The 24,259-nt window shown below is 56.7% G+C and overlaps 1 protein-coding gene across 1 annotated transcript in view; it reads left to right on the top strand.

Moving 5' to 3' along the window:
• ddx23 (DEAD (Asp-Glu-Ala-Asp) box polypeptide 23) overlaps nucleotides 1-21,307 on the top strand; it is a 22,160-nt gene extending 853 nt beyond the window's left edge. Inside the window, 11 exon segments of the mRNA XM_070869390.1 lie at nucleotides 21-304; nucleotides 3,397-3,622; nucleotides 4,068-4,213; nucleotides 8,147-8,324; nucleotides 10,153-10,315; nucleotides 10,318-10,394; nucleotides 11,784-11,921; nucleotides 11,923-11,936; nucleotides 13,569-13,677; nucleotides 15,666-15,840; nucleotides 18,263-21,307. Coding sequence (XP_070725491.1) covers nucleotides 21-304; nucleotides 3,397-3,622; nucleotides 4,068-4,213; nucleotides 8,147-8,324; nucleotides 10,153-10,315; nucleotides 10,318-10,394; nucleotides 11,784-11,921; nucleotides 11,923-11,936; nucleotides 13,569-13,677; nucleotides 15,666-15,840; nucleotides 18,263-18,486 — 1,734 coding nt within the window. The 3' untranslated portion in view covers nucleotides 18,487-21,307.
• The last annotated feature ends 2,952 nt before the right edge of the window (nucleotides 21,308-24,259 follow it).

The following is a 24,259-nucleotide window of genomic DNA, read 5'->3' as shown; positions in this document are numbered from 1 at the left end:
GGCGACTCGAGACGTCGCAGGCGGAGTTGGAGAAAGCGGAGGGAGGGGTCTCGCGGTGGGCGGGGGGGGGTGGGTGCGTTGCCGGGACGCGGCCTGCCAGCGGTCGTGCTCCGCCGGTGCGACTGACGGCCGTGTGTGGCCCTCTCTCTCCCGCCCGCAGGTACAAGGAACGTCACCACGTGCAACTGCTGGGACGGGGCTTCATTGCCGGCATCGACCTCAAGCAGCAGAAACGCGAGCAGTCCCGCTTCTATGGCGACCTGATGGAGAAGCGGCGGACGCTGGAGGAGAAGGAGCAGGAGGAGTAAGTGAGCGGCGTCTTTACAGCCACAACTTGTACTTAAATAGCGCCTGAAGCCTCCCGAGGCACTTTTAGACAAAACAGGGAAATTTGACCCCCCGAGCCACGCAAGAAGAAATTAGCGCCGGTGTACGTCAGCTTTTTCGACTACAACAACAACGTGTATTTATATAGCGCCTTTAATGTGGTAAAACGTCCCCAGGCGCTTCACGGGGGCGTTGTGTGATAACACTTTGACACCGAGCCCGACAAGTAGAAATTGACACAGGAAGCTTGGTCAAAGAGGGAGGTTTTAAAGAGCCTCTTGAAGGGGGAGAGAGAGGCGGAGAGGTTGAGGGAGGGAGTTCCAGAGCTTGGGGGCCCAGGCAGCAGAAGGCACGGCCACCGATGGTGGAGCGATTATAATCAGGGATGGTCAGGGGGGCAGAATTAGAGGAGTGCAGAGATCTCGGGGGGGGGGGGGGGGGGTTGTGGGGCTGGAGGGGGTTACAGAGATAGGGAGGGGTGTAGGGGCTGGAGGAGGTTACAGAGATAGGGAGGGGTGTAGGAGGCTGGAGGAGGTTACAGAGATAGGGAGGGGTGTAAGGGCTGGAGGAGGTTACAGAGATAGGGAGGGGTATAGGGGCTGGAGGTGGTTACAGAGATGGGGAGGGGGGTAGGGCTGGAAGGGGTTACAGAGATAGGGAGGGGTGTAGGGGCTGGAGGAGGTTACAGAGATGTGGAGGGGGGGTAGGGCTGGAAGGGGTTACAGAGATAGGGGAGGGGTGTAGGGGCTGGAGGAGGTTACAGAGATAGGGAGGGGTGTAGGAGGCTGGAGGAGGTTACAGAGATAGGGAGGGGTGTAGGGGCTGGAGGAGGTTACAGAGATGGGGAGGGGTGTAGGGGCTGGAGGTGGTTACAGAGATGGGGAGGGGGGGTAGGGCTGGAGGGGGTTACAGAGATAGGGAGGGGTGTAGGGGCTGGAGGAGGTTACAGAGATAGGGAGGGGTGTAGAGGCTGGAGGAGGTTACAGAGATAGGAAGGGGCGAGGGCCATGGAGGGATTTGTAAACAAGGATGATAATTTTGAAATTAAGGCGTTGCTTAACCGGGAGCCAATGTAGGTCAGCGAGCACGGGGTGATGGTGAGCGGGACTCAGTGCGAGTTAGGACAGGGGGTGATGGGTGAGCGGGTCTGGGTGCGAGTTAGGACACGGGGCAGCGAGCACAGGGGTGATGGGTGAGCGGGACTCGGTGCGAGTTAGGACACGGGTCAGCGAGCACAGGGGGTGATGGGTGAGCGGGAATCGGTGCGAGTTAGGACACGGGGTCAGCGAGCACAGGGGGTGATGGGTGAGCGGGACTCGGTGTGAGTTAGGACACGGGGGCAGCGAGCACAGGGGGTGATGGGTGAGCGGGACTCGGTGCGAATTAGGACACGGGGGCAGTGAGCACAGGGGGTGATGGGTGAGCGGGACTCGGTGCGAGTTAGGACACGGGGACAGTGAGCACAGGGGGTGATGGGTGAGCGGGACTCGGTGCGAGTTAGGACACGGGGTCAGTGAGCACAGGGGGTGATGGGTGAGCGGGACTCGGTGCGAGTTAGGACACGGGGACAGTGAGCACAGGGGGTGATGGGTGAGCGGGACTCGGTGCGAGTTAGGATCCGTCTGCTTTCAGGTGGACATAAAGATCCCACGGCAATATTCGAAGAAGAGCAGAGTTCTTCCTGGGGGCCAATATTTATTCCTCAATCGACATAACATAAAAGATTATCGGGTCATTATCACATTGCTGTGTGTGGGAGCTTGCTGTGCGCAAATTGGCTGCCGCGTTTCCCACATTACAACAGTGACTGCACTTCAGAAAAGTACTGCATTGGCTGTAAAGCGCTTGACGTCTGGTGGTCATGAAGGGCCACTAAATAAATGCAGGTCTTTCTTTCTGGGTGGTATATAAACATTTAAGTCCACCTGAGAGAGCAGACAGAGGGGGCCTTGGTTTAAGATCATAAGGAATAGGAGCAGGAGTCGGCCATTCGGCCCCTCGAGCCTGCCTCCGCCATTTAATACGACCATGGCTGATCCGATCATGGACTCGGATCCACTTCCCCGCCCGCTCCCCATAACCCTTCACTCCCTTATCGCTCAAACATCTGTCTATCTCCGTCTTAAATATACTCGATGTCCCAGCCCCCACAGCTCTCTGGGGCAGTGAATTCCACAGATTTACAACCCTCTGAGAGAAGAAATTCCTCCTCATCTCAGTTTTAAATGGGAGGCCCCTTATTCTAAGACCATGCCCCCTAGTTCTAGTCTCCCCCATCAGTGGAAACATCCTCTCTGCATCCACCTTGTCAAGCCCCCTCATAATCTTATACGTTTCGATAAGATCACCTCTCATTCTTCTGAACTCCAATGAGTAGAGGCCCAACCTACTCAGCCTTTCCTCATAAGTCAACCCCCTCATCTCCAGAATCAACCGAGTGAACCTTCTCCAAACTGCCTCCAAAGCAAGTATATCCTTTCGTAAATATGGAAACCAAAACTGCACGCAGTACTCCAGGTGTGGCCTCACCAATACCCTGTATAACTGTAGCAAGACTTCCCTGCTTTTATACTCCATCCCCTTTGCAATAAAGGCCAAGATACCATTGGCCTTCCTGATCACTTGCTGTACCTGCATACTAACCTTTTGTGTTTCATGCACAAGTACCCCCAGGTCCCGCTGTACTGCGGCACTTTGTAGTCTCCATTTAAATAATAACTTTTTTATTTTTCTGACCAAAGTGGATAGCCTCACATTTTCCCAGATCGTCTGTTGGTTGAGGGATAAATATTGGCCCGAGGACAACCGGGTATAACTCCCCCTGCTCTTCGAAATAGTGGCCGTGGGATCTTATCGTCTTATCGTCCACCAGAGGGAGCCTTGGTTTAAACTCTCGGGTGGTATATAACATAGAAAGTAACTTAGAAATTTACAGCGCAGAAGGAGGCCATTTCGGCCCATCGTGTCCACGCTGGCCGACACAGAGCCGCCCGGCCCTCGGTCAGCAGCCCTGAAGGTTTATCAGCACCAGTGTGTTCCTTGCACCTGACGATCCGTGTCCCCATGCAGGGCCAGGCTACGCAAGGTGCGGAAGAAGGAGGCCAAGCAGCGGTGGGACGACAGGCACTGGTCCCAGAAAAAGCTGGACGAGATGACTGAGCGCGATTGGAGAATCTTCCGCGAGGATTACAGCATCACCACCAAGGGCGGCAGGATTCCCAACCCCATCCGCTCCTGGAAGGACTCCAGCCTGCCCGCACACATCCAGGAGGTCATCGACAAGTGTGGATACAAGGTGAGGGGCAGGGAGGGAGGGAGGGCGTGTGTCTGCGCGCGTGTGTCTGCGCGCGTGTGTCTGCGCGCGTGTGTCTGCGCGCGTGTGTCTGCGCGCGTGTGTCTGCGCGCGTGTGTCTGCGCGCGTGTGTCTGCGCGCGTGTGTCTGCGCGCGCGTGTCTGCGCGCGCGTGTCTCTGCCTGCCTACCTGTCTCTGTGTGTGTGTGTGTGTGTGTGTGTGTGTGTGTGTGTGTGTGTGTGTATGACGGTAAAGGTGCTATACAAATGAAAGTTGTTGGACACGATTAAGCTCGGTTGTGATGCCTCATGCAGTCACCTAGCTCGTGGCCGGGACGTGATGGAGATTGAGCAGCTTCTCGGGTTAGGTCCCGGAGGCTGTTGCCCACCTGTCAGGGAACAGACGGGTTCAAACCACTTACCCTTCTCCCCTCGCTGGGTTTTTGCAGGATCCGACTCCCATCCAGCGTCAAGCCATCCCCATCGGTCTCCAGAACAGAGACATCATCGGTGTGGCCGAGACAGGCAGCGGTAAAACAGCAGCCTTCCTGATCCCGTTGCTGGTTTGGATCACCACCCTGCCGAAACTCGACAGGTAATGTGAACCGTGGCTCAGTACTGAGGGAGTGCCGCACTGTCGGAGGGGCAGTACTGAGGGAGCGCCGTGCTGTCGGAGGGGCAGTACTGAGGGAGCGCCGCACTGTCGGAGGGGCAGTACTGAGGGAGCACCGTACTGTCGGAGGGGCAGTACTGAGGGAGCGTCGCACTGTCGGAGGGGCAGTACTGAGGGAGTGTCGCACTGTCGGAGGGGCAGTACTGAGGGAGTGCCGCACTGTCGGAGGGGCAGTACTGAGGGAGCGCCGCACTGTCGGAGGGGCAGTACTGAGGGAGCGCCGCACTGTCGGAGGGGCAGTACTGAGGGAGTGCCGCACTGTCGGAGGGGCAGTACTGAGGGAGTGCCGCACTGTCGGAGGGGCAGTACTGAGGGAGTGCCGCACTGTCGGAGGGGCAGTACTGAGGGAGTGCCGCACTGTCGGAGGGGCAGTACTGAGGGAGTGCCGCACTGTCGGAGGGAAGTACTGAGGGAGCGCCGCACTGTCGGAGGGAAGTACTGAGGGAGTGTCGCACTGTCGGAGGGGCAGTACTGAGGGAGCGCCGCACTGTCGGAGGGGCAGTACTGAGGGAGCGCCGCACTGTCGGAGGGGCAGTACTGAGGGAGCACCGCACTGTCGGAGGGGCAGTACTGAGGGAGTGCTGCACTGTCGGGAGGGGGAGTACTGAGGGAGTGCTGCACTGTCGGGGGGGCAGTACTGAGGGAGCGCTGCACTGTCGGAGGTGTCGTGTTTTGGATGAGACGTTAAACCGAGGCCCCGTCTGCCCTCTCGGGTGGATGTAAAAGATCCCACGGCCACTATTTGGAAGCAGAGCAGGAGCAGTTCTCCCCGGTGTCCTGGGGCCAATATTTATCCCTCAACCAACATCACTAAAACAGATGATCTGGGTCATTATCACATCGCTGTGTGTGGGAGCTTGCTGTGCGCAAATTGGCGTTTCCCACATTACAACAGTGACCACACTCTTTAAAAAGTACTTCATTGGCTGTAAAGTGTTTTGAGACGTCCAGTGGTCGCGAAAGGCGCTATATAAATGCAAGTTCTCCATTTGTTCAATTAGAGAGGTGAGGGAACTCCACCCCCCCCCCCCCACCCCCCAACAACCCCGGACACCCTGTGAATTTCCCCGAGCCGTGTGGAGTAGTTAGGACTCCCTCCCCCTCCCCGGTTTGATCTATTCTCCGCTGGGTGACCACTGCTTGGTAAAGGGGGAGACACCAACCCAGATTCCGACTCGACATCAAAGCTGGAATCCCCGACTCCCCAATAGCCCGGTAACACCCAGTGGCTAAGGATCATAGAATGACACAGGAACAGGAGGATCCCACTGGGCCCATCGTTGCCCGTGCTGTGCCGGCTCTGTGACAGAGCGACCCAATCAGTCCCACTCCCCCCCTGCCCTTTCCCCCACAGCCCTGTGAATTTTTCCCCTTCCAGTATTTACCCAATTCCCGGTTTGAAAGTCACGATTGAATCTGCTCCCACCGCCCTTTCAGGCAGCGCGTTCCCGATCACAACAACTGGCTGCGTAAACACATTCTCCCCATCTCCCCCTCTGGTTCCATCGCCGATTATCGTCAATCTGTGTCCCTCTGGTTACCCCACCCTCCTGCCCCCGGGGAACAGTTTCTCCCCGATCTACTCCATCAAAACCCCTCCTGATTGTGAACCCCTCTATTAAATCTCCCCCTTAACCTTCTCTGCTCCAAGGAGAACAACCCCAGCTTCTCCAGTCTCCCCACGTCACTGAAGTCTCTCATCCCCCCCGGGACCATTCTGGTCAATCTCCCTCTGCACCCTCTCCACACCTGGAGTACTGTGCACAGCTTGGGTCTCCTTACCTAATGAAGGATATACTTGCCAAAGAGGGAGTGCAGCGAAGGTTCACCAGACTGATTCCTGGGATGGGGAGATTGTCCTATGAGGAGAGATTGAGTAGATTGGGCCGATACTCTCTAGAGTTTAGAAGAATGAGGTGATCTCATTGAAACATACACAAATCTTACAGGGTTTGACAGGGTAGATCAGGTGTGGGCAATTATTTGGACCGGAGAGCCACTTAACAAGTATGAGATCAGGTGAATTTAAAGGGACCGCGCGCGGGAGCATCGCAGAAGCATTGCCCAAACATAAATTCAGATCGTTGTCAGGTGCTGTCTTACATACGCAACACGTATTCGACAATGCTTCGAAAAGAATCCAAAGATTAAAGTTGAAACGCTTCTGGTTATCTGCCGGTCCCTGTAAATCCGTGCTGTCATTGAAAGTTGGCATGCAGGTACAGCAGGCGGTGAAGAAGGCAACTGGCATGTTGGCCTTCATAGCGAGAGGATTTGAGTATAGGAGCAGGGAGGTCTTACTGCAGTTGTACAGGGCCTTGGTGAGACCACACCTGGAATATTGTGTACAGTTTTGGTCTCCTAATCTGAGGAAGGACATTCTTGCTATTGAGGGAGTGCAGCGAAGGTTCACCAGACTGATTCCCGGGATGGCAGGACTGACATATGAGGAGAGACTGGATCGACTAGGCTTATACTCACTGGAGTTTAGAAGAATGAGAGGGGATCTCATAGAAACATATAAGATTCTGACGGGATTGGACAGGTTAGATGCAGGAAGAATGTTCCCGATGTTGGGGAAGTCCAGAACCAGGGGACACAGTCTAAGGATAAGGGGTAAGCCATTTAGGTTGAGATGAGGAGAAACTTCTTCACTCAGAGAATTGTGAACCTGTGGCATTCCCTACCACAGAAAGTTGTTGAGGCCAGTTCATTAGATATATTCAAAAGGGAGTTAGATGTGGCCCTTATGGGTTATGGAGAGAAAGCAGGAATGGGGTACTGAAGTTGCATGATCATATTGAATGGCGGTGCAGGCTCGAAGGGCCGAATGGCCTGCTCCTGCACCTATTTTCTATGTTTCTATGTGAAATAGAACTGTACCCTCTTCAGAACCTGTGTCAGCATCAGTTCTCCACCTCAGTCATCATTATGTCCCGCTGCAAAGATTACTAATGCCGTCCCAATTGGTGCCTGATGAGAACTCCCCTGCTGTCGTACTGCGGATTCCGGGAGAGGAAAGATGAACTTTCACTGGGAAAGGTCACTTTCTTCGGTCAAAGAGTCGTGTACCTGAGCAGCCATGGCTCCACTCTAAATCGGATAGGGCATGTTCGCGTGCGCAGTGCATTCTGGGTACGGACGTCCGCCATTGGGGACCACAATCACGGAACAGATCCTTTTCAGATCGGGCCTGGGAGAATGGCTTTTGCCAATTATTAACTTGACTAAGGTATTAATGGTTTTATCCTTGGCTGCAGTTTGGGCAGTGAGAGTGGATAGACAAATGTGCAGCACGAGCTCTGGTTCGTCTTCTATTTCTGTCCCATCCAGCAGGCCGGGAAGAATGACCTGGCTGGCCGGATTTGTCCTCGGGCCGTATTTTGCCCAACACTAGGGTAGATGCAGGGAGGGTGTTTCCCCCCGGGCTGGGGAGTCTAGAACCAGGGGTCACAGTCTCAGGACAAGGGGTCGGCCATTTAGGACTGAGATGAGGAGGAATTTCTTCACTCAGAGGGTTGTGAATCTGTGGAATTCTCTGCCCCAGAGGGCTGTGGATGCAGGGTCTTTGAGAATATTCAAGACAGAGCGATAAATTTTTGGATTTTAGGGGAATCAAGGTTGAGTGCAGGAAAGTGGAGTTGAGGTCGAAGATCAGCCTTGTTCTTATTAAATGGCAGAGCAGTCTCGAGGGGCCGAATGGCCGACTCCTGCTCCTAATTCTTGTGTTCTTATTAAATCTCCCCTTAACCTGCTCTGCTCCAAGGAGAACCATCCCGGCTTCTCGCATAGCCTCTCCACCACCCACGCGCAATCTCACCATGTCCCTGTTTATCTCCCCCCACTGTCTGGCAGGATCGAGGAGTCAGACCAAGGACCCTACGCCATTATCCTGGCCCCGACCCGCGAGCTGGCCCAGCAGATCGAAGAGGAGACCATCAAGTTCGGCAAGCCGCTGGGCATCCGCACAGTGGCAGTGATCGGTGGTATCTCTCGGGAGGACCAGGGCTTCCGCCTGCGTATGGGCTGCGAGGTACACGGAGAAATAAATGCCCGCGAGTCGCCCATGAGGCGCGCTCGACGTCTGTACTTTACGAGGAAGCGACGGTGGACATGGTTGTGCGTTCATGCGTCTGTGCATTACGCAGTCAGAGGGCGCCGCACTGTCGGAGGGACATTACTGAGGGAGTGCTGCACTGTCGGAGGGGCAGTACTGAGGGAGCGCTGCACTGTCGGAGGGGCAGTACTGAGGGAGCGCCGCACTGTCGGGAGGGGCAGTACTGAGGGAGCGCCGTACTGTCGGGAGGGGCAGTACTGAGGGAGTGCCGCACTGTCGGAGGGGCAGTACTGAGGGAGCTCCGCACTGTCGGAGGAGCGGTACTGAGGGAGTGCCGCACTGTCGGAGGGGCAGTACTGAGGGAGCTCCGCACTGTCGGAGGGGCGGTACTGAGGGAGCGCCGCACTGTCGGAGGGGCGGTACTGAGGGAGTGCCGCACTGTCGGAGGGGCAGTACTGAGGGAGTGCCGCACTGTCGGAGGGGTGGTACTGAGGGAGTGCTGCACTGTCGGAGGGGCAGTACTGAGGGAGCGCTGCACTGTCGGAGGGGTGGTACTGAGGGAGCGCTGCACTGTCGGAGGGGCGGTACTGAGGGAGCGCCGCACTGTCGAAAGGGCAGTACTGAGGGAACGCCGCACTGTCGGAGGGGCAGTACTGAGGGAGCGCTGCACTGTCGGAGGGGTGGTACTGAGGGAGTGCTGCACTGTCGGAGGGGCAGTACTGAGGGAGCGCCGTACTGTCGGAGGGACATTACTGAGGGAGCGCTGCACTGTCGGGAGGGGCAGTACTGAGGGAGCGCCACACTGTCGGGAGGGGCAGTACTGAGGGAGCGCCGTACTGTCGGGAGGGGCAGTACTGAGGGAGCGCCGCACTGTCGGAGGGACAGTACTGAGGGAGCGCTGCACTGTCGGAGGGGCGGTACTGAGGGAACGCCGCACTGTCGGAGGGGCAGTACTGAGGGAGCGCTGCACTTTCGGAGGGGTGGTACTGAGGGAGTGCTGCACTGTCGGAGGGGCGGTACTGAGGGAGCGCCGCACTGTCGGAGGGGCAGTACTGAGGGAGCACCGAACTGTCGGAGGGGCAGTACTGAGGGAGCGCCGCACTGTCGGAGGGGCAGTACTGAGGGAGCGCCGCACTGTCGGAGGGGCAGTACTGAGGGAGCGCCGAACTGTCGGAGGGGCGGTACTGAGGGAGTGCTGCACTGTCGGAGGGGTGGTACTGAGGGAGCGCCGCACTGTCGGAAGGGCGGTACTGAGGGAGCGCCGCACTGTCGGAGGGGCAGTACTGAGGGAGCACCGAACTGTTGGAGGGGCAGTACTGAGGGAGTGCTGCACTGTCGGAGGGGTGGTACTGAGGGAGCGCCGCACTGTCGGAGGGGCGGTACTGAGGGAGTGCTGCACTGTCGGAGGGGCGGTACTGAGGGAGTGATGCACTGTCTGAGGGGCGGTACTGAGGGAGCGCCGCACTGTCGGAGGGGCGGTACTGAGGGAGTGCTGCACTGTCGGAGGGGCAGTACTGAGGGAGCGCCGCACTGTCGGAGGGGCAGTACTGAGGGAGCACCACACTGTCGGAGGGGCGGTACTGAGGGAGTGCCGCACTGTCGGAGGGGCAGTACTGAGGGAGCGCCGCACTGTCGGAGGGGCGGTACTGAGGGAGTGCTGCACTGTCGGAGGGGCAGTACTGAGGGAGCGCCGCACTGTCGGAGGGGCAGTACTGAGGGAGCGCCGCACTGTCGGAGGGGTGGTAATGGCGGACTCCTACTGCTGTGCCTTACGTGTTACGTGTTCTCCCCTTCCCCCCCTGAGATTGTGATCGCCACCCCGGGCCGTCTGATCGACGTGCTGGAGAACCGATACCTGGTGCTGAGCCGCTGCACGTACGTGGTGCTGGACGAGGCCGACAGGATGATCGACATGGGCTTCGAGCCCGACGTCCAGAAGATCCTGGAGCACATGCCCGTCACCAACCAGAACCCGACACCGATGAGGCCGAGGACCCCGAGAAGATGATGGCCAACTTCGAGCTGGGCAAGCACAAGTACAGACAGGTACGTGGGGGTGGGGAGCGGCCTGGGAATGGGTGAGGAAGGGGCCGCTGGGAATGGTCAGGGGCGAACGCTTGACTTAAAGGGGGACAGTGGTGGAGTTTAGGGAAACTATTCACTCAACCTCCTCCCCCTCTCTCGTCTCCTACCCCTCTCTCGTCTCCTACCCCCATCTCCACCTCCCTCTCCTCCTCCCCCTCCCTCCTCCCTCTCCTCCTCCCCCCTCCCTCTCCTCCTCCCCCTCCCTCTCCTCCTCCCCCTCCCTCTCCCTCCTCCCCCTGTCTCTCCTACTCCCCGCCCTCCCCCTCCCTCCTCCCTCTCCCCCTCCCCCTCCCTCTCCTCCTCTCCCCCTCCCTCCCCTCTCCCTCTCCTCCTCCGCCTCCCTCTCCCTCCCCCCCGCCCTCTCCCTCCCTCCCTCCCCCCTCTCCCCCCTCCCGCCCTCTCCCCCCCTCCGCCCTCTCCCCCTCCCTCTCCTCCTCCCCCCGCCCTCTCCCTCCCTCCCGCCCTCTCCCCCTCCCTCTCCCCCTCCCCCTCCCTCCTCCCTCTCCTCCTCTCCCCTCCCTCTCCTCCTCCCCCTCCCTCTCCCTCCTCCCCCCTCTCTCTCCTACTCCCCGCACTCCCCCTCCCTCTCTTCCTCCCCCTCCCTCCTCCTCTCCTCCTCTACCCCTCTCCCCTCTCCTCCCCCTCTCCTCCTCCGCCTCCCTCTCCCTCCCCCCTGCCCTCTCCCCCTCCCCCCTCCCTCTCCCCCCCCCCCCCCCCCCCCACCACCGCCCTCTCCTCCTCTCCCCTCCCTCTCCTCCTCTCCCCTCCCTCTCCTCCTCTCCCCTCCCTCTCCTCCTCTCCCTCCCTCTCCTCCTCTCCCCTCCCTCTCCTCCTCTCCCCATCCCGCTCCTCCTCTCCCCATCCCGCTCCTCCTCTCCTCCTCCCCCCTCCCTCTCCTCCTCCCCCCTCCCTCTTCCACCCCCCCCCGCCCTCCTCCCTCCCCCCGCCCTCTCCCTCCCCCCGCCCTCTCCCTCCCCCCCGCCCTCTCCCTCTCCCCTCACCCCGCCGTCTCCCTCCCTCCCCCATCCTCCTCCTCTTCCCCCCCTCCCCTCCCTCCTCTATCCCCCCCCTCCCCTGCTCCTTTTTTTCCCCCCCCTCCCCTCCTCCTCTTCTCCCCTTCCCTCCCCTCGGCTCCTCCTCTCCCCTCCCCCTCTACTCCAGGGGAGGGGTCAGTGTGCCCCGGTGACCACATGTGATGTTATTGACGGGCCGGGACAGAAGGGTCGGGGGCGGGGGTGGGGGGGGGGTTGGGGGGAGGGTGGTGGAGTGGGGGCAGAGTGTCAGCGAAGTTGAGGTTGTGATTCGAGCTCCTTTGACTGATGCTCTTCCCCCCCCCCCCTACACACACAGACGGTGATGTTCACAGCCACGATGCCCCCCTCGGTGGAGCGCCTTGCCCGCAGCTACCTGCGCAGACCGGCCGTCGTCTACATCGGCTCGGCCGGGAAACCCCACGAGCGCGTGGAACAGCGCGTCTACCTCATGTCCGGAGGGCGAGAAGAGGTACGTGGGGGGGGGGGGGGGTTGGGTGGGTGGGAGGGGAACAGGGAGCTGACGCAGGGGGAAGGAAGGGGTGAGGGTGTGTCGGAGAGAGAACAGGTACGACGAGAGGCGGGGTTTACGGGGAGGTGTGGGGGATGGGAAGCGTGGAAGAGGAGAGAGTGTGGGGGAGGGGTGGATTTAGGAGGAGGGGGCTGAGGGAAGGGGAAGGAAGGACGGTGCGACAGTGTGGTGGGAGGGTTCAGGGAGAGAGAATGTGTAGCAGCAGTGAATGGCTTCCTGTTCCTAATGTAACAGGCTCGAGGGGCTGAATGGCCTCCTCCTGTTCCTAATGTAACAGACTCGAGGGGCTGAATGGCCTCCTCCTGTTCCTAATGTAACAGGCTCGAGGGGCTGAACGGCCTCCTCCTGTTCCTAATGTAACAGGCTCGAGGGGCTGAATGGCCTCCTGTTCCTAATGTAACAGGCTCGAGGGGCTGAACGGCCTCCTCCTGTCCCTAATGTAACAGACTCGAGGGGCTGAACGGCCTCCTCCTGTTCCTAATGTAACAGGCTCGAGGGGCTGAATGGCCTCCTGTTCCTAATGTAACAGGCTCGAGGGGCTGAACGGCCTCCTCCTGTCCCTAATGTAACAGACTCGAGGGGCTGAACGGCCTCCTCCTGTCCCTAATGTAACAGGCTCGAGGGGCTGAACGGCCTCCTCCTGTTCCTAATGTAACAGGCTCGAGGGGCTGAACGGCCCCCTCCTGTTCCTAATGTAACAGGCTCGAGGGGCTGAACGGCCTCCTCCTGTCCCTAATGTAACAGACTCGAGGGGCTGAACGGCCTCCTCCTGTTCCTAATGTAACAGGCTCGAGGGGCTGAATGGCCTCCTGTTCCTAATGTAACAGGCTCGAGGGGCTGAACGGCCTCCTCCTGTTCCTAATGTAACAGGCTCGAGGGGCTAAACGGCCTCCTCCTGTTCCTAATGTAACAGGCTCGAGGGGCTGAATGGCCTCCTCCTGTTCCTAATGTAACAGGCTCGAGGGGCTGAATGGCCTCCTCCTGTTCCTAATGTAACAGGCTCGAGGGGCTGAACGGCCTCCTCCTGTTCCTAATGTAACAGGCTCGAGGGGCTGAACGGCCTCCTCCTGTTCCTAATGTAACAGGCTCGAGGGGCTGAATGGCCTCCTGTTCCTAATGTAACAGGCTCGAGGGGCTGAACGGCCTCCTCCTGTCCCTAATGTAACAGACTCGAGGGGCTGAACGGCCTCCTCCTGTTCCTAATGTAACAGGCTCGAGGGGCTGAATGGCCTCCTGTTCCTAATGTAACAGGCTCGAGGGGCTGAACGGCCTCCTCCTGTCCCTAATGTAACAGACTCGAGGGGCTGAACGGCCTCCTCCTGTCCCTAATGTAACAGGCTCGAGGGGCTGAACGGCCTCCTCCTGTTCCTAATGTAACAGGCTCGAGGGGCTGAACGGCCCCCTCCTGTTCCTAATGTAACAGGCTCGAGGGGCTGAACGGCCTCCTCCTGTTCCTAATGTAACAGGCTCGAGGGGCTAAACGGCCTCCTCCTGTTCCTAATGTAACAGGCTCGAGGGGCTGAACGGCCTCCTGTGTCTCGGGTGATTGATGTGGGTCTAATCTGTTTACAGGAAGAAGTTGCTCAACCTTCTGGAGCAAGGCTTTGACCCTCCCATCATCATTTTCGTCAACCAGAAGAAAGGTTGCGACGTGCTGGCTAAATCACTGGAGAAAATGGGGGTAAGTACAGTCCAGAAACAGGCCTTTGTGCCCCACCGCTCCACACCAGCCCCCTCCCACCCCTCCTCCATCACCAAACGCCCTCCTGTATGGCTCAGAGACACGGACCATGTACAGTAGACACCTCAAGTCGCTGGAGAAATACCACCAACGCCGTCTCCGCAAGATCCTGCAAATCCCCTGGGAGGACAGACGCACCAACGTTAGCGTCCTCGACCAGGCCAACATCCCCAGCATCGAAGCACTGACCACACTCGACCAGCTCCGCTGGGCAGGGCCACATTGTCCGCATGGTCCCCCAGACACGAGACTCCCCAAAGCAAGCGCTCTACTCGGAACTCCTTCACGGGCAAACGGGCCAAAGGTGGGCAGAGGAAACGTTACAAGGGACCACCCTCAAAGCCTCCCTGATAAAGTGCAACATCCCCACCGACACCTGGGAGTCCCTGGCCCAAAGACCAGTCCGCCCTAAGTGGAGGAAGTGCATCCGGGAGGGCGCTGAGCACCTCGAGTCTCGTCGCCGAGAGCATGCAGAAACCAAGCGCAGGCAGCGGAAGGAGCGTGCGGCAAACCAGTCCCAGCCTCCCCTTCCCTCAACGTCTATCTGTCCCACCTGTGACAGGGACAGTGGTTCTCGTATTGGACTGTTCAGCCACCTAAGGACTCGTGTTTAGAGTGGAAGCAAGTCTTCCTCGATTCCGAGGGACTGCCTATGATGATGATGATGATGAATCTGATTCCTTTTCCCCCCCCCCATGTGTTTATCCAGCTTCCCCTTAAATACATCAATACTATTCACTCGACCCCTCCCTGTGGCAGCGAGTTCCACATTCTCACCCCGCTCTGGGTAAAGAGGTTTCTCCTGAATTCCCCATTGGGTTTATCAGTGACTGTCTGATATTGATGGCCCCTGAGTTCTGGTCTCCCCCACAAGTGGGAACATCTTCTCTACGTCTACCCTATCGAAACCCCTTCAGGATTTTAAAGACCTCTATCAGGACACCTCTCAGCCGTCTCTATTCGCGAGAACAGAGCCCTGGCCTGTTCAATCTTTCCTGATAATTAAAACCCGCTCATTTCTGGTATCGTTCCACATATATATTTTGTTCTATATATATTTTACACCTTCTCCTGTGCCTCAAGCTTCTTACCAAGTCCAGAACATGTATGACATCTTAGACCCCGCTTATATCGCAGATTCTTAGTTTTAATGCATTAACACTGACTGGGGAGCGAGGACCCTCTTTAAAAATAATCTAACCCCGTGCTGTACCTGCCCTGGGAGTGTTTGATGGGAGAGTGTAGAGGGAGCTTTACTCTGTATCTAACCCCCTGTACCTGCCCTGGGAGTGTTTGATGGGACAGTGTAGAGGGAGCTTTACTCTGTATCTAACCCCCTGTACCTGCCCTGGGAGTGTTTGATGGGACAGTGTAGAGGGAGCTTTACTCTGTATCTAACCCCCTGTACCTGCCCTGGGAGTGTTTGATGGGACACTGTAGAGGGAGCTTTACTCTGTATCTAACCCCGTGCTGTACCTGCCCTGGGAGTGTTTGATGGGACAGTGTAGAGGGAGCTTTACTCTGTATCTAACCCCCTGTACCTGCCCTGGGAGTGTTTGATGGGACAGTGTAGAGGGGACTTTACTCTGTATCTAACCCCCTGTACCTGCCCTGGGAGTGTTTGATGGGACAGTGTGGAGGGAGCTTTACTCTGTATCTAACCCCGTGCTGTACCTGCCCTGGGAGTGTTTGATGGGACAGTGTAGAGGGAGCTTTACTCTGTATCTAACCCCCTGTACCTGCCCTGGGAGTGTTTGATGGGACAGTGTAGAGGGGACTTTACTCTGTATCTAACCCCGTGCTGTACCTGCCCTGGGAGTGTTTGATGGGACAGTGTAGAGATGAGACATTTCCCCACTAGACAGGCTCCGGGAGATTATGTTGTGCTCACTGTCTCACTCTTTCTTTCTCCTCCTCCTCCTCTCCAGTACAATGCCTGCACCCTGCACGGTGGGAAAGGTCAAGAACAGCGAGAGTTCGCTCTGTCTAACCTTAAGGCTGGTGCTAAGGACATCCTGGTGGCCACAGACGTAGCTGGCCGAGGTATTGACATCCACGATGTATCAATGGTCCTCAACTACGACATGGCTAAGAACATCGAAGGTAAGACCAATCTGCATTCATCCATCAACAGCAACGTGTGTTTATAACGCGTCTTTAACGTAGTGAGCCGTCGCAGGGCGCATGAGTAGAAATTAGCGCAGGTGACCAAAAGCTTGGTCAAAGAGGTAGGAGTAATGTGTGCACGTGTGAGTACGCTCACAGGTTGGTGGAGCTGTTGAGTTGGGAGGAGCTTAGCCAGTCACGTGATGTCACAAGACTCAATAAAACCCCAGCCAGTTGGGTTCGGGGGATCCACGATGGGGCAGGTGGTTGTGAGCCTGGTGGATGAACTGGTCATGTGTCGTGTGATTGCTGAACCTTTTGTGAAAATTTGACACTGAGTTGCATAAGTAGAAATGAGCGCAAAGAGTTAGCTTTTAAGGAGTGTCTTGAAGGAGGAGAGAGAGGTAGAGAGGCGGAGAGGTTTAGGCAGAGAGTTCCAGAGCTTGGGGCCCAGGCAACAGAAGGCACGGCCACCGATGGTTGAATCCTTAGGGATGCTCAAGCAGGCAGGTTTTGAGGAGCGCAGACTTCTCGGGGGGTGGGGGTGGGGGGGGGGTTGTTGTGGGGCTGGAGGAGGTTACAGAGATAGGGAGGGGTGTAGGGGCTGGAGGAGGTTACAGAGATAGGGAGGGGTGTAGGGGCTGGAGGGGGTTACAGAGATAGGGAGGGGTGTAGGGGCTGGAGGAGGTTACAGAGATAGGGAGGGGTGTAGGGGCTGGAGGGGGTTACAGAGATAGGGAGGGGTGTAGGGGCTGGAGGAGGTTACAGAGATAGGGAGGGGTGTAGGGGCTGGAGGGGGTTACAGAGATAGGGAGGGGTGTAGGGGCTGGAGGGGGTTACAGAGATAGGGAGGGGTGTAGGGGCTGGAGGGGGTTACAGAGATAGGGAGAGGTGTAGGGCCTGGAGGAGGTTACAGAGATAAGGAGGGGTGTAGGGGCTGGAGGAGGTTACAGAGATAGGGAGGGGTGTAGGGGCTGGAGGGGGTTACAGAGATAGGGAGGGGTGTAGGGGCTGGAGGGGGTTACAGAGATAGGGAGGGGTGTAGGGGCTGGAGGAGGTTACAGAGATAGGGAGGGGTGTAGGGGCTGGAGGAGGTTACAGAGATAGGGAGGGGTGTAGGGGCTGAAGGGGGTTACAGAGATAGGGAGGGGTGTAGGGGCTGGAGGGGGTTACAGAGATAGGGAGGGGTGTAGGGGCTGGAGGAGGTTACAGAGATAGGGAGGGGTGTAGGGACTGGAGGAGGTTACAGAGATAGGGAGCGGTGTAGGGGCTGGAGGGGGTTACAGAGATAGGGAGGGGTGTAGGGGCTGGAGGAGGTTACAGAGATAGGGAGGGGTGTAGGGGCTTGAGGAGGTTACAGAGATAGGGAGGGGTGTAGGGGCTAGAGGGGGTTACAGAGATAGGGAGGGGTGTAGGGGCTGGAGGGGGTTACAGAGAAAGGGAGGGGTGTAGGGGCTGCAGGAGGTTACAGGGAGAGGGAGGGGTGTAGGTCTGGAGGAGGTTACAGAGATAGGGAGGGGTGTAGGGGGCTGGAGGAGGTTATAGAAATAGGGAGGGGTGTAGGGGCTGGAGGGGGTTACAGAGATAGGGAGGGGTGTAGAGGCTGGAGGAGGTTACAGAGATAGGGAGGGGCGAGGAGGCCATGGAGGGATTTGTAAACACGGATGAGAATTTTGAAATTGAGACGTTGCTTAACCGGGAGCCAATGTCGGTCAGTGAGCACAGGGGGTGATGGGTGAGCGGGACTGGGTGTGAGTTAGGACACGGGACAGTGAGCACAGGGGGTGATGGGTGAGCGGGACTCGGTGTGAGTTAGGACACGGGTCAGTGAGCACAGGGGGTGATGGCTGAGTGGGACTCGGTGCGAGTTAGGACACGGGGTCAGTGAGCACAGGGGGTGATGGGTGAGTGGGACTGGGTGCGAGTTAGGACACGGGGTCAGTGAGCACAGGGGGTGATGGGTGAGTGGGACTCGGTGCGAGTTAGGACACGGGGTCAGTGAGCACAGGGGGTGATGGGTGAGCGGGACTCGGTGCGAGTTAGGACACGGGGGACAGCCGAGTTTTGGATCACCTCTAGTTTACGTGGAGTAGAATGTGGGAGGCCGGCCGGTGGGGTGCTCCTGCGGTGTAGCGCCGGGGGTATTGGCTGCAATGACCCACCCGAGTGAGTGCCCTGGCCCCGAAACACCGTCCCGGGGAGGGGAGGGGAGGGGAGGGCACGGGGAGGTGTGTGGCGCGGTGCACAATGGGATCTTGCTGTGCAATGTATTGGCGTGGGCTGTTTGAGGCTCGCGCCGCACGGGGTCATGTTCTTGTGAGGCAAGGTTCGTGTCCTTGTTTACTAACTTCTCGCTCGTTCCTTCCTCTCTCTCCCTCCCCCCCCCCCCCCTCTCTTCCCCTCCCCCCCAACCGTGCAGATTACATTCACCGTATCGGGCGGACGGGCCGAGCGGGAAAGAGTGGTGTGGCCGTCACCTTCCTGACCAAAGAGGACGCCTCTGTGTTCTACGACCTGAAGCAGGCCATCCTGGAGAGCCCAGTGTCCTCGTGCCCACCCGAGCTCTCCAACCACCCCGACGCCCAGCACAAGCCTGGCACAATCCTCACCAAGAAACGGAGGGAGGAGACTATCTTCGCCTAGAGAGATCCCCCACCCCCCTCCCGGGATTTCCCCTCCCCTCCCCCCCCCCCCCCCGGACTAATCGGGACCCTCCCCGGACCTGGGATTGTCGGGACCAGGTTTCCCACAGGATTCCCCCTCTTCCCCGGGTTAGTCGGGACCTCCCCCAACGCCCCCTGACCCAGGGTAATCGGGACCAGGTACCCCACAGATCCCGCACACGCGGGATAATCGGGACCGGGTTCCCCACAGACCCCCCCACACCCCCACCCAGTTTCCCCAAAACTGGTTGGGCAGCGCTGTTCATAACCTGCCCTCGAAGGCAGGGCTCCCATACAATGTCACTGTCCGCAACACACAGAGATTCCCCTCTCTCTCTCTCTGGGTTATAACATGTCCATAGTGCTCCCGTACACTGTCCTGGGACACACAGAGATTCCCCTCTCTCTCTCTCTCTGGGTTATAACATGTCCATAGTGCTCCCGTACACTGTCCTGGGACACACACAGATTCCCCTCTCTCTCTCTCTCTCTCTGGGTTATAACATGTCCATAGTGCTCCCGTACACTGTCCTGGGACACACAGAGATTCCCCTCTCTCTCTCTCTCTGGGTTATAACATGTCCATAGTGCTCCCGTACACTGTCCTGGGCCACACAGAGATTCCCCTCTCTCTCTCTCTCTCTCTGGGTTATAACATGTCCATAGTGCTCCCGTACACTGTCCTGGGACACACAGAGATTCCCCTCTCTCTTTCTCTCTGGGTTATAACATGTCCATAGTGCTCCTGTACACTGTCCTAGGACACACAGAGATTCCCCTCTCTCTCTCTCTCTGGGTTATAACATGTCCATAGTGCTCCCGTACACTGTCCTGGGACACACAGAGATTCCCCTCTCTCTCTCTCTCTCTCTGGGTTATAACATGTCCATAGTGCTCCCGTACACTGTCCTGGGACACACAGAGATTCCCCTCTCCCTCTCTCTCTCTGGGTTATAACATGTCCATAGTGCTCCCGTACACTGTCCTGGGACACACAGAGATTCCCCTCTCCCTCTCTCTCTCTGGGTTATAACATGTCCATAGTGCTCCCGTACACTGTCCTGGGACACACAGAGATTCCCCTCTCCCTCCCTCTCTCTGGGGTATAACACATCTATTGCGCTCCCGTACAATGGCACTGTATGGGACACTGAGAGAGCCTCAACTCTCTTTTGCATTCCGTGATATAACACGTTATCAGTAACACGTTATCAGTAACACCCGCTGCCTGCCAGGGGAAGGTGGGTAGGGGTGACTGGGGTGTGTGTGATTACCAGACCGTTTCGCCTGGGATATTGTGCAATGCTCTCTAGTCGCTAGACCCCACCCCCCACCTAACCTGTAACCAGCGACGCAGTTGAGTCAGCTGTAGCTACCTAACTCCTCCTCCGGGGGTGGGGGTGAGGGGAGTTTAATCAGTCCATTGTCGCTGAAGCCTCGCGGACCCAAGTGCGCGCACTCGTCTAGTCTGCACTGAGCATAGGCTGCAGGGGGTGGTGGGTGTTAGAGATGTCTCTCCCCCTTCCCCCCACACCCGAGCCCCCCCCCCCCCCCCCCCCCCAAGCACTAGTGAGCCAACACCCAGTCACGGACACGGGTGCGACGATCCACATTGCGGAATAGCCCTCCCGTTCGCCAGTGCCGACGAGAACTGCTCTCCCGGGCAAATTCCGGATTCGAAGAGGGATACAATAGTCTGCAAATTGTGTGGCAGGTTGGGGTCACCTGCTGACGTCGCTCTCTCCCCCCCCCCCCCTCATCAGTTTTTGGGGGGGGGCGTGGACCCCTTAACGATGCTGCGCGACCTGTTCGAAAACCTGGCGCGCGCGCGCAGAGCCCCGTTCAAAAACCTCGTGTGTGTGCGCGCAGTCTCCCGTTCGAAAACCTCGCGCGTGCGCGCAGTCTCCCGTTCACGCGCGCGCGCGCGCGCAGAGCCCCGTTCAAAAACCTCGCGCATGCGCACAAACTCCCGAAGGGCCTGCGCAGGACCTGCAGATCGCTGTCACGGCCACGCAGCTTAGCGGGACGGTTGGTCTCTGCGCCCCACGCGGCACGCTCTCGCGCGCTTCCAATGGGGACCGCCAATGAAACTAATGAAGGCGATACCTGGACATCACTTCCGCTCGCCGCCCCCAACCCCGGCTACTTTCCTTCAGTCGCGACCCCTGCTCCTTTGTCCCTGGGGTCGGTGGGAGGTCATTGGGGGGGGAGTGGGGGGAATGCCCGGTGAGACGGCTGGTATGGATGAAGCTGGCGGGTGGGGGGGGGGTTAAGTTGCGTGCGACCAATTTCACGGTCCAGCGAGAGGGAGCAGAAACGCACGCGTGTGGGGGAGGGGCGGTTTAGAAATAAAGCCGGATGTTAAACGTGCCCCCGGTTCGCGGAGTGAGCCTCCCCACCCCCCAGCGCCGGTTGGAACTGGAGCCCCGGGACTGTGATGGGGTGTGTCGCGGATTCACACCCCCCCCCCCCCCATCTCTCCGTGCCGATCCCGGCAGTGGTGAGCTTGTTGGACTGCTGTGTCTGTGTGTTTGCATTCCACTCGGCTGTCTGTTAAACTAGAAAACACACCTCGAGCTTCCCCAGGGGGTTTATCGTCCTCTCTCTCTCTCTGCCCCCCGCCCTCCCCCCTCGGGAGTGAGTATCCAGATACACAGCCTCCATTACCCCTGTCACTCCCCCGGGGCGCAACGGGCAGAAGGTGGATGTGCATACTTTTAAATATATTGATAGCTATATTTGAGCCAATTTTTCTTTCTACAGTGAAACAATAAAGATAAATGTTCTTTTACACTTAAAAATCACTGTGTCTCTGACTTTCTGTGTATGTGTGACTGTGTGTGACTGTGTGTGTGTGTGTGTGTGTGTGTGACTGTGTGAGAGGGAGTGTGTGTGTGAGAGGGAGTGTGAGTGAGTGACTGTGTGTGTGAGTGAGTGACTGTGTGTGAGGGTGAGGGAGAGGGAGTGTGCGCGCGTGTGAGGGAGAGGGAGTGTGCGCGCGTGTGAGGGATAAGTTCCGATAAGATCACCTCTCATTCTTCTGAATTCCAATGAGTAGAGGCCCAATCTCCTCAACCTTTCCTCATAAGTCAACCCCCTCACCTCCGGAATCAACCGAGTGAACCTTCTCTGAACTGCCTCCAAAGCAAGTATATCCTTTCGTAAATATGGAAACCAAAACTGCACGCAGTACTCCAGGTGTGGCCTCACCAATACCCTGTATAACTGGAGCAAGACTTCCCTGCTTTTATACTCCATCCCCTTTGCAATAAAGGCCAAGATACCATTGGCCTTCCTGATTACTTGCTGTACCTGCATACTATCCTTTTGTGTTTCATGTACAAGTAACCCCCAGGTCCCGCTGTACTGCAGCACTTTGCAATTTTTGTTCATTTAAATAATAACTTGCTCTTCAATTTTTTTTTCTGACAATGACATGACCTCACACTTTCCCACATTATACTCCATCTGCCAAATTTTTGCCCACTCACTTAGCCTGTCTATGTCCTTTTGCAGATTTTTTGTGTCCTCCTCACACATTGCTTTTCCTCCCATCTTTGTATCAGCAGCAAACTTGGCTACGTTACACTCAGTCCCTTCTTCCAAGTCGTTAATATAGATTGTAAATAGTTAGGGTCCCAGCACTGATCCCTGCGGCACCCCATTAGTTACTGATTGCCGACCCGAGAATGAACCATTTATCCCGACTCTCTGTTTTTTGTTAGTTAGCCAATCCTCTATCCATGCTAATATATTACCCCCAACCCCGTGAACATTTATCTTGTGCAGTAACCTTTTATGTGGCACCTTGTCAAATGGCTTCTGGAAGTCTAAATACACCACATCCACTTGTTCCCCTTTATCCACCCTGTCCGTTACATCCTCAAAGAATTCCAGCAAATTTGTCGAACATGATTTCCCCTTCATAAATCCATGCTGACTCTGCCTGACCGAATTTTGCTTTTCCAAATATCCTGCTACTGCTTCTTTAATAATGGACTCCAACATTTTCCCAACCACAGATGTTAGGCTAACTGGTCTGTAGTTTCCTGCTTTCTGTCTGCCTCCTGTTTTAAATAGGGGCGTTACATTTGCAGGTTTCCAATCTGCTGGGATCGCTCCCCAGAATCCAGGGAATTTTGGTAAATTACAACCAATGCATCCACTATCCCTGCCGCTACTTCTCTTAAGACCCTGGGATACAAGCCATCAGGTCCAGGGGATTTATCTGCCTTCAGTCCCATTATCTTACTGAGTACCACCTCCTTAGTGATTGTAATTGTGTTAAGTTCCTCCCCCCTATAGCCCCTTGACTATCCACTGTCGGAATATTGTTAGTGTCCTCTACCGTAAAGACTGACACAGAATATTTGTTCAGAGTTTCTGCCATCTCCATGTTCCCCATTACTAATTCCCCGGTCTTGTCCTCTAAGGGACCAACATTTACTTGTAGAAATTCTTGCGATCTGTTTTTATATTTTGTGCTCGTTTACTTTCATAATCTTCCCTTTCTTAATAATTTTTTTAGTCGTTCTTTGCTCACCTCACAACGAACCGCCCCCCCCCCCCCCCGTTATATATGTGGACTTTTATTTACCCTGTACAGCCACCAGAGGGCTCATTCCCCGGAGTCCCAAGGGATCCCATAATCCCTTGGGAGTACAGGTATTTAAGGAGGCTTCACAGGTTGGAGAGGCACTCTGGAGACCTGCAATAAAAGACTACCGTCACACTTTACTTTGAGCTCACAGTGTTCAGTCTGACTCTTTCTCCATACACAACAACTGGCGACGAGATACAGATAGCGAACCCAAAGATGCAGAGAACAGTGGGGCACCCTGGAGAAATTTTCGGAGGGAGATGATTGGGAAACTTTTGTGGAGCGACTCGACCAATACTTCGTGGCCAACGAGTTAGATGGGGAAGAGAACGCTGCCAAATGAAGGGAGATCCTCCTCACCGTCTGTGGGGCACCAACGTATGGCCTCATGAAGAATCTGCTCACTCCAGAGAAACTCACGGAGAAATCGTACGACGGTTTGTGCACACTGGTCCGAGAGCATTTGAGCCCAAAGGACGCTTTGCAGGACATTGCGAATTTGAAGAACATTTGGAGCTCAGAGACTTTGTCGTACTTGGCATTGTCCACGAAACCATACTTTGCAAACTTTTGACTGTAGAGACCCCAACCTTGAGTAAGGCCATAGCGATAGCCCAGGCGTTCATTGCCACCAGTGACAATACGAAGCAAATCTCACAGTACACAAGTGCTGCTACAAGTAATGTGAACAAAGTGATGTTGTTTTCGAATCGTAACGGACAGGGCAGGTCACACATACCTGCAGCTACACATCTGTAGATGTCTCAGAGTCCACCATCAAGGGTGATGAATGCAAGGCCATTAACACCTTGTTGGTGCTGTGGGAGTAATCATCATTTCCATTCATGCCAATTCAAAGGGTACGTTTGCAAGGGCTGTGGAACAATGGGACACCTCCAACAAGTGTGCAGGTGAGCTGCAAAGCCTGTTAAACCTGCAAACCACCATGTTGCAGAGGAGGACAGATCCACGGAGGATCACGATGAACCAGAGCCTCAGACCGAGGAGGCAGAGGTACATGGGGTGCACACATTCACCACGAATTATCGCCCGATAATGCTGAATGTTGAACTAAATGGACTCCTGGTGTCAATGGAGCTGGACACGGGCGCGAGCCAGTCCATCATGGGCAAAAAGACTTTCGAAAGATTGT

This window comes from Pristiophorus japonicus, chromosome X (assembly GCF_044704955.1).
Source record: "Pristiophorus japonicus isolate sPriJap1 chromosome X, sPriJap1.hap1, whole genome shotgun sequence".
NCBI lineage: Eukaryota > Metazoa > Chordata > Chondrichthyes > Pristiophoridae > Pristiophorus > Pristiophorus japonicus.
Note: the sequence above shows the minus strand (reverse complement) of the source record. Positions and strands in the feature narration are given on the sequence as shown.